This window comes from Sander vitreus, chromosome 23, assembly GCF_031162955.1.
Source record: "Sander vitreus isolate 19-12246 chromosome 23, sanVit1, whole genome shotgun sequence".
NCBI lineage: Eukaryota > Metazoa > Chordata > Actinopteri > Perciformes > Percidae > Sander > Sander vitreus.
In genome coordinates, this window is record NC_135877.1 from 23,049,449 (window position 1) to 23,059,448 (window position 10,000).

The window sequence follows — 10,000 nt, forward strand, 5'->3', positions numbered from 1 at the left end:
CAACATGTCTCAGATGTTAAAGCTCCAGAGTGAAGCAACAGGAGGAAACATCAGAGCAGGTTAACGGGTAGAGCCTGAAGGAAGCTTAATAACCTTCCTTAATAAACCTTAATAAACGTCCTGTCTATGATGGCTGGGGAACGTTTTAGAGAGACACTATATGAGACATGCAGTAATAGCATCCAATATATTTGACTTTTTGGGGCTTTTCCCTTTATTTGATAGTAGATACGGTGGGAGAGTGAGTGTGTGTGTGTGTGTGTGTGTCTCTGTGTGTGTGTGTGTGTGTGTGTGTGTGTGTCTCTGCCTGTGTGTGTGTGTCTCTGTGTGTGTGTGTGTGTGTGTGTGTGTGTCTCTGCCTGTGTGTGTGTGTCTCTGCCTGCGTGTGTGTGTGTGTCTCTGCCTGTGTGTCTGTGTGTGTGTGTGTGTGTCTCTGCCTGTGTGTGTGTGTGTGTGTCTCTGTGTGTGCTGTGTGTGTGTCTCTGCCCGTGTGTGTGTGTGTGTCTCTGCCTGTGTGTCTGTGTGTGTGTGTGTGTGTGTGTGTCTCTGCCTGTGTGTGTGTGTGTGTGTGTGTCTCTGCCTGTGTGTGTGTGTGTGTCTCTGCCTGTGTGTGTGTGTGTCTCTGCCTGTGTGTGTGTGTGTGTGTGTGTGTGCTCTGCCTGTGTGTGTGTGTGTGTGTGTGTCTCTGCCTGTGTGTCTGTGTGTGTGTGTCTCTGCCTGTGTGTCGTGTGTGTGTGTCTCTGCCTGTGTGTGTGTGTGTCTCTGCCTGTGTGTGTGTGTGTGTGTGTCTCTGCCTGTGTGTGTGTGTGTGTGTGTGTGTGTCTCTCTGCCTGTGTGTCTGTGTGTGTGTGTCTCTGCCTGTGTGTGTGTGTGTATCTGCCTGTGTGTCTGTGTGTGTGTGTCTCTGCCTGTGTGTGTGTGTGTGTGTGTGTCTCTGCCTGTGTGTCTGTGTGTGTGTGTCTCTGCCTGTGTGTGTGTGTGTGTGTGTCTGTGTGTCTGTGTGTGTGTGTCTCTGCCTGTGTGTGTGTGTGTGTGTGTTTCTCACCACAGGGAAGTTTCCCGAGTCTCGCCACCGTGATGATTCTTCGACCGACCAGCTTCACGATCTTCCCGTCAGCTGTTCCAGCATACAAAACATCTGCAGACACACCAGAGACAGAGAGAAGACAGAGACAGAGGTCAACATTTGGAGACAAGAGACAGAGAGAAGACAGAGACAGGGGTCAACATTTGGAGACAAGAGACAGAGAGAAGACAGAGACAGGGGTCACTGACCTCCGATGTTGGCGATGGACTCCGGTCCTGCGATCTGGTCCTCAAAAAGTCTCTGAGCGTCTCGCAGCTTGAGGTTGGGCTCCCAGCAGCCCTTCATCAGCGGAGGCTCCTTCAGACTGAACACAATGATACTACATCATAGTCATTATACTACATTACAATAAAATTATATTATGTGTCTGTGTGTGTGTGTCTGTCTGTGGTTGTCTGTGTGTGTGTGTGTGTGTCTGTGGTTGTGTGTGTGTGTGGTTGTCTGTGTGTGTGTGTGTGTCTGTGGTTGTGTCTGTGTGTGGTTGTGTGTGTGTGTGTGTGTGTGTGTGTGTCTGTGTGTGTGTGTGTGTGTGTGTGTGTGTGTGTGTGTGTGTGTGTCTGTGTGTGTGTGTGGTTGTCTGTGTGTGTGTGTGGGCTTGTCTGTGTGTGTGTGTGTGTGGGGTTGTGTGTGTGTGTGTGTGTGTGTGTGTGTGTGGTTGTCTGTGTATGTGTCTGTGTGTGTGTCTGTGTGTGTGTGTGGTTGTCTGTGTGTGTGTCTGTGTGTGGTTGTCTGTGTGTGTGTCTGTGTGTGTGTGTGTCTGTGTGTGTCTGTGTGTGTGTGTGTCTGTGTGTGTCTGTGTGTGTGTGTCTGTGTGTGTGTGTGTCTCTGTGTGTGTCTCTGTGTGTGTGTGTGTGTGTGTGTGTCTCTCTCTCACCTGAACACTTCAGGGTGGATTGGTGACTCGATGATGAGGATGATGACCAGGAGAGGAAGAAGCAGGAAGCAGCCCAGAGAGATCAGAGTCACCTTGAAAACCTTCCCGCTGTACGTCCTGAGAGAGGAGACAAGAGGGACGTCCATTCATCCGCCATGTTTCCGTTATCTAGTTGTTTACTGATGTTGATTAGCGTGCTCTGTCTCTATCAAATAAACGTATTATTAACGTTAACATTGAAATCTTTTAGCCGTCAGTCCTGCATCCAAAAGTAGAAACGTATCAGCATCAAAACCTACTCAAAATGCCAAAAGTTAAAAGTATGTAGTTACATAACTTTCCTGAGTCCTGATTGGTTCTGCTTCCTGTTTGAAATCAGCTGTTCTGAACATATGACACAGAAACACTCCCTGTTATCTAAGCAATCACAGATGAGCCTCTGAGCGCGAGCACACGGTGACATTACTGTCGGTGTTTCTGTTTTATTGTCCACCCCGTATGTGGGTCAGAAGTCACAAAGACACAGCTGTGCTCAGCAGCAACACAAGTATCACTACACCTGTTTACATCAACAAAGACATGCACACACACACACACACGCACACGCACAGATAACCACACACACACACACACACACACACACACACACACACGCACAGACAACCACGCACACACACACAGACACACACACAGAGACACACACACACACACACACACACACACACACACACAGAGAGAGACAGGCACGCACACACACACACACACACACACACAGAGACAGGCACACACACACACACACACACACACACACACAAAAAAAATGACAAGAAAAATGTAATAAAATAAATCAAACGTTGGAAACAATTTATTTTATTAAAAAAATGTTTGTTTTACTTAAAATAAAATTAAAGTAAAAAATGTAAATGAATTACAAGAATTAAAAACTAAAATAATAGAAAAATAATGGCATGTAAACAAACTAAACTAATAAAAAAAATATTTTCATTAAAAAAAAAATATAATAATAATAATTATATATTAAAATGATTGTATCTTTTATTTTTAAATAAACTTCATCCATCAAACCAATGAGCCTCTGAGCTAGTGCTATGGTGACGTTACTGTCGGTGTTTCTGTTTTATTGTCCACCCCGGGATGTGGGTCAGAAGTCACAGCAGAGCGGTCCCGGTTCTGTTTCTAACCCGGATCCTTTGAAACGGTTCTCCGGCTGCTCCGAAACAGAAAAACAGCCTCAGTGCTGCCAGACCCCATTGAACATTCCGTCATTTTTTTAGGACAAAAGCTCTTATCTGGTTAAACATGAGGTTACAATGCGTAATTATTAGATTTTATGACTTAATAGCAACGAAATATTCGTTCGGCATACGTCTAATACACCAAAGTACGTCAACTAAAAGGAAAAATTAATATCTGATGTTGACTTTCCTTGCGCACACCATAACGTCTATTGCTAGTTTTATTGCCGTCAGTGAAATGTTGAAGAGCTAAAACCAAATGATTTTACACTCTTACACTTGTGTTTTCTTATACTTATACTCGTGCTCACGGTGACGTTATTGTCAGTGTTTTCTGTTTTATTGTCCACCCCAGAATGTGGGTCAGAAGTCACAGCAGAGCGGTCCCGGTTCTGTTTCTAACCCGGACCCCATTGAACATTCTGTCGTTTTTTAGTTCAAAAGCTCTTACCTGCTAAAACGCGAGTTTACAATGCTAAATATTTATGATCTTATCATATATTAGAAACGAAATATATGTTCGGCATATGTCTAACACACCAAAGTACATCAACTAAAGAGCGGGCCCGGTTCTGTTTCTTACCCGGATCCTTTTGAACGGTTCTCTGGCAGCTCGTCGGTGATGACCTGCGGTCGGTTCACGCGCCGGAACCGGAGCCCCTCCGTCTCATTCATGCCGGACTCGGACGGTTAACTCGGCTCGGTTCGGCTTTTGTTCTGGGGCTGGAGCGACTCACTGTGTGTAGGTTTAACCCGGGTAAATGGGGAGTAAAGCCGGAGAGAACCGAGCGAGCATCCTAGCGGTAGCGGGGCGGTTGGGCTGTTTACAACGTAGGCTAACTGACAGCTTCCGGAGGGCTGGGACTTCAAAATAAAAGACCCATCGCTCGCTGTAAACATTCATCACACACAGACTAATATATTTAAGTGTTTATTTCTTTTAATTGTGATGATTATAACTGACAACTAATGAAAACCCCAAATTAATAGATATTAAAACATTTTAATTTTATTATTTAAAAAAAAAAATCGAAAAGATGATAAAAAATAAAATAAAAAACGTTAAAAGACGATCATTTAAAAAAAAATACAAATGAATCGAAATAGTGAGAAAAAAATATTTATTTAAAAAAACTTATTTGAATTAAAAAATGTAATGTAATCTATCAGTACAAGACATTTAAAAAATAGAAATAAATCAAGATTTAGAAAAATTTATTTTTAATAAAAAATATTTTAATTAAAATATTATTTTAATTAAAATGAAATATTAATAAAAATCTAAAAGACCTAAAAAATAATTAATTAATAAGAAATTAATTCCAAAGAAAAATCTAAAAAGAAGAATAAAAAACTACATTCGTTCAATCGTTTACAGGCGTAGATTTCGGGATGCAGCGGTTATGTATTAAATATTTAGAGTATTTCTCTCCGTGTATTGAAGCTGCCTTTAGAAGTTTTAGTCAGAAATGTCGGGATCTAAAATTAAAATGGGGTTAAAGAACACAACAGGAAATGAAACATGATATGTAGATTTAAGGTTTGGATCTTCTGGCTTCAACATGGACGTCTTCACACACACACACACACACACACACACACACACACACACACACACACACACACACACACACACACACACACACACACACACACACACACACAGACACACACACACACACACACACACACAGACACACACACACACACACACACACAGAGACACACACACACACACACACAGAGACACACACACACACACACACACACACACACACACACAGAGAGACACACACACACACACACACACACACACACACACACACACACACACACACACACACACACACACACACACACACACACACACACACAGAGACACACACACACACACACACACAGAGAGAGACACACACACACACACACACACACACACACACACACACACACACAGAGACACACACACACACACACACACAGACACACACACACAGAGAGAGAGACACACACACAGACACACACACACACACAGACATACGTACACACACACACACACACAGAGACATACATATACACACACACACACACACAGACACACACACACACACACACACACACACACAGAGACATACATATACACACACACACACACACAGACATACATACACACGTACGCACACACACACACACACACAGACATACACACACACACACACACACACACACACACACACACACACACACACACACACACACACACACACACACACACACACACACACACACACACACACACACACACACACACACCAAATACCAGACTGTAATAATACTCTGTTACAGTAAACGTCCTGCAGGGAAAATGTTACTTAAGTAAAAGTTAAAATTAAATAAGTGGGTACTTTTTCCTTTTGTTTTAGTTCGTGTAATGTTTTTATTTTCTGTATTATGACCGTTTGTGTTTTCTTGACATACGTTTACATTTCAATCAATCCAAAAAAAAAAAAAAGTATGTTATATGACGTATAACAGCTGTATACTACTATCCCTGTATAGATGATATGATGTATAACAGCTGTATACTACTATCCCTGTATGGATGATATGACGTATAACAGCTGTATACTACTATCCCTGTATAGATATGATGTATAACAGCTGTATACTACTATCTCTGTATAGATATGATGTATAACAGCTGTATACTACTATCTCTGTATAGATGATATGATGTATAACAGCTGTATACTACTATCCCTGTATAGATGATATGATGTATAACAGCTGTATACTACTATCCCTGTATGGATGATATGATGTATAACAGCTGTATACTACTATCTCTGTATAGATGATATGATGTATAACAGCTGTATACTACTATCTCTGTATAGATGATATGATGTATAACAGCTGTATACTACTATCTCTGTATAGATGATATGATGTATAACAGCTGTATACTACTATCCCTGTATGGATGATATGACGTATAACATCTGTATACTACTATCTCTGTATAGATGATATGATGTATAACAGCTGTATACTACTATCCCTGTATAGATGATATGATGTATAACAGCTGTATACTACTATCTCTGTATGGATGATATGATGTATAACAGCTGTATACTACTATCCCTGTATGGATGATATGATGTATAACAGCTGTATACTACTATCTCTGTATAGATGATATGATGTATAACAGCTGTATACTACTATCCCTGTATGGATGATATGATGTATAACAGCTGTATACTACTATCCCTGTATGGATGATATGATGTATAACAGCTGTATACTACTATCCCTGTATGGATGATATGATGTATAACAGCTGTATACTACTATCCCTGTATGGATGATATGATGTATAACAGCTGTATACTACTATCCCTGTATAGATGATATGATGTATAACAGCTGTATACTACTATCTCTGTATAGATGATATGATGTATAACAGCTGTATACTACTATCTCTGTATAGATGATATGATGTATAACAGCTGTATACTACTATCTCTGTATAGATGATATGATGTATAACAGCTGTATACTACTATCCCTGTATAGATGATATGATGTATAACAGCTGTATACTACTATCTCTGTATAGATGATATGATGTATAACAGCTGTATACTACTATCCCTGTATAGATGATATGATGTATAACAGCTGTATACTACTATCTCTGTATAGATGATATGATGTATAACAGCTGTATACTACTATCTCTGTATAGATGATATGATGTATAACAGCTGTATACTACTATCCCTGTATGGATGATATGATGTATAACAGCTGTATACTACTATCTCTGTATAGATGATATGATGTATAACAGCTGTATACTACTATCTCTGTATGGATGATATGATGTATAACAGCTGTATACTACTATCCCTGTATAGATGATATGATGTATAACAGCTGTATACTACTATCTCTGTATAGATGATATGATGTGTAACAGCTGTATACTAATATCTCTGTATAGATGATATGATGTATAACAGCTGTATACTAATATCTCTGTATAGATGATATGACGTATAACAGCTGTATACTACTATCCCTGTATGGATGATATGATGTATAACAGCTGTATACTACTATCTCTGTATAGATGATATGATGTATAACAGCTGTATACTACTATCCCTGTATAGATGATATGATGTATAACAGCTGAATACTACTATCCGCCGGATGTCAATAGCGCCCATTGACATCGATGTATTTGGTCTTAAATATTGTGATATTTGATGTTCTTCTTATCGCCCAGCTCTACATGTCTTATGTAGATACCTTCAAGTAACGTGTTACAGCATTTTGTTACGTCCCACTCGCTACTCGGCGGGGACACACTTGTGCTCTCTGACGCTCCTCATGGAGCTGAAGTGGCGTCCGCAGGCGGCACAGCTGAAAGGTTTCTGCCCCGTGTGAACCCGCTGGTGAGACTTCAGGTTGTTGTTCTGACTGAATCTCTTCCCGCAGACGCCACACTCGAACGGCTTCTCGCCGCTGTGAACCCGTGTGTGCCTGACGAGGTTCTGCGCCACGCTGAAGCTCTTCCCGCAGACCTCGCAGACGTACGGCTTCTCCCCGCTGTGCGTGCGTTCGTGCAGCTTGGCGCTCGCCTGCGTGGAGAAGCGTTTCTGGCACTGAACGCAGCCGAAGGCGCTCTCCTCCGAGTGGCTGCGGCGATGCGTCTTCAGGTAGCTGAGCGAGCTATAGCGGCGCCCACACACGTCGCAGGCGAACGCCTTGCGGCCGGTGTGCAGAAGCAGGTGAGTCTTCAGGATCTGGGCGCTGGTGAAGGTCTTCTTGCACTCGTGGCAGGCGTGCGCTTCCCGCCCGCTGTGTGCCAGCGCGTGGCGTCTCAGCGACGTGGACGAGGAAAACGCCTTCCCGCACTCGCCACAGCTGTACGGTTTCACGCCTGCGTGGTTACGCTCGTGTGCTAGCAGGGCGCCACGCTGTTGGAAGCCCTTCCCGCAGGCATTACAGATGAACGCACACTCCCCGCTGTGCACAGCGGCGTGGACCTTCAGGTGTCCCGCCTGCGTGAAGCTGCGGCCGCACACCTCGCAGCTGAAGGCACGGCGGCCCGTGTGCACGAGTCTGTGGCGCTGTAGGTTGGCCGCCACGCTGAAGCTCTTCCCGCAGGCATCGCAGCAGAAGGCCTTCTCTCCGGTGTGGATGCGACGATGCACCGACAGGCTGCTGCTGCTGGAGAAATGCTTCCCGCACTGCTCGCAGGCGTGGCCCCGCTCGCCCGTGTGCGTCCGCAGGTGAGCGTGGAGGCCGCCGCGCTGGCTGAAGGTCTTCTTGCAGACGCTGCAGCTGAACGGACGCAGGCCTCTGTGCACGGTCAGCTGGTGGACGTGCACGCTGCGGCGAGTGGTGAAGCCTTTGTCACACGCGGGACATTTGAAGGGTTTGACCTTCAGGTGGACTCTCCGGTGGGCAGACAGGCAGCTGGGTGGACAACCATGGACATCATTAGTTTATATAAGATTATATTATTATTAAATATATTAGAATAGGAAATCAGAACATATATTTCCGGGTTAAACATCAACAAAAAAATACAGTTTATCGATGATGAAAATAATGACATTTTGTTGCCGAAACATGGACATGTGTGTGTATGTGTGTATGTGTGTATGTGTGCATGCGTGCGTGTGTGTTTCTGTGTGTGTGTGTGTCTAAGCATGTGTGTGCGCGTGTCTAAGCGTGTGTGTGTCTAAGCGTGTGTGTGTCTAAGCGTGTGTGTGCGCGTGTCTAAGCGTGTGTGTGTGTCTAAGCGTGCGCATGTCTAAGCATGTGTGTGCGCGTGTCTAAGCGTGCGCGTGTCTAAGCGTGTGTGTTTCTGTGTGTCTAAGCGTGTGTGTTTCTGTGTGTCTAAGCGTGTGTGTTTCTGTGTGTCTAAGCGTGTGTGTTTCTGTGTGTGTGTGTCTAAGCATGTGTGTGCGCGTGTCTAAGCGTGTGTGTGTCTAAGCGTGTGTGTGCGCGTGTCTAAGCGTGTGTGTTTCTGTGTGTGTGTGTCTAAGCATGTGTGTGTCTAAGCGTGTGTGTTTCTGTGTGTCTAAGCGTGTGTGTTTCTGTGTGTCTAAGCGTGTGTGTTTCTGTGTGTCTAAGCGTGTGTGTTTCTGTGTGTCTAAGCGTGTGTGTTTCTAAGCGTGTGTGTGTGTCTAAGCATGTGTGTGCGCGTGTCTAAGCGTGTGTGTTTCTGCGTGTGTGTGTCTAAGCGTGTGTGTGCGCGTGTCTAAGCGTGTGTGTTTCTGTGTGTGTGTGTCTAAGCGTGTGTGTGCGCGTGTCTAAGCGTGTGTGTGCGCATGTCTAAGCGTGTGTGTGTGCGTGTCTAAGCGTGTGTGTTTCTGTGTGTGTGTGTCTAAGCGTGTGTGTGTGTCTAAGCATGTGTGTGCGCGTGTCTAAGCGTGTGTGTGTCTAAGCATGTGTGTGCGCGTGTCTAAGCGTGTGTGTTTCTGTGTGCGCGTGTCTAAGCGTGTGTGTGTGCGTGCGTGTGTTTCTGTGTGTGTGTGTGTCTAAGCGTGTGTGTGTCTAAGCGTGTGTGTGCGCGTGTCTAAGCGTGTGTGTTTCTGTGTGCGCGTGTTTCTGTGTGTGTGTGTCTAAGCGTGTGTGTGTCTAAGCGTGTGTGTGTCTAAGCGTGTGTGTGCGCGTGTCTAAGCGTGTGTGTTTCTGTGTGTGTGTGTCTAAGCGTGTGTGTGCGCGTGTCTAAGCGTGTGTGTGCGTGCGTGTGTT

General features: G+C 44.1%; 2 protein-coding genes across 3 annotated transcripts in view; both read right to left on the reverse strand.

Annotated features, from left to right (window-relative positions):
• apmap (adipocyte plasma membrane associated protein) overlaps positions 1-4,056 on the reverse strand; it is a 15,809-nt gene extending 11,753 nt beyond the window's left edge. Inside the window, exons 1-4 of one of the 2 annotated variants that reach the window (XM_078242782.1) lie at positions 3,801-4,056; positions 1,962-2,078; positions 1,276-1,391; positions 1,046-1,138 (exon numbers count right to left, since the gene is read on the reverse strand). In XM_078242782.1, coding sequence (XP_078098908.1) covers positions 1,046-1,138; positions 1,276-1,391; positions 1,962-2,078; positions 3,801-3,892 — 418 coding nt within the window. In that variant the 5' untranslated portion in view covers positions 3,893-4,056. Of the gene's footprint in view, positions 1-1,045; positions 1,139-1,275; positions 1,407-1,961; positions 2,079-3,800 lie in introns of both variants that reach the window. The other variant, XM_078242781.1, reaches the window with a different exon arrangement.
• Positions 4,057-6,561: 2,505 nt separating this feature from the next.
• Positions 6,562-10,000, reverse strand: part of LOC144537689 (uncharacterized) — a 6,160-nt gene continuing 2,721 nt past the window's right edge. Inside the window, exon 4 of the mRNA XM_078281509.1 lies at positions 6,562-8,713. Within this exon, the coding sequence (XP_078137635.1) occupies positions 7,582-8,713 (1,132 nt within the window). The 3' untranslated portion in view covers positions 6,562-7,581. The remainder of the gene's footprint in view (positions 8,714-10,000) is intronic.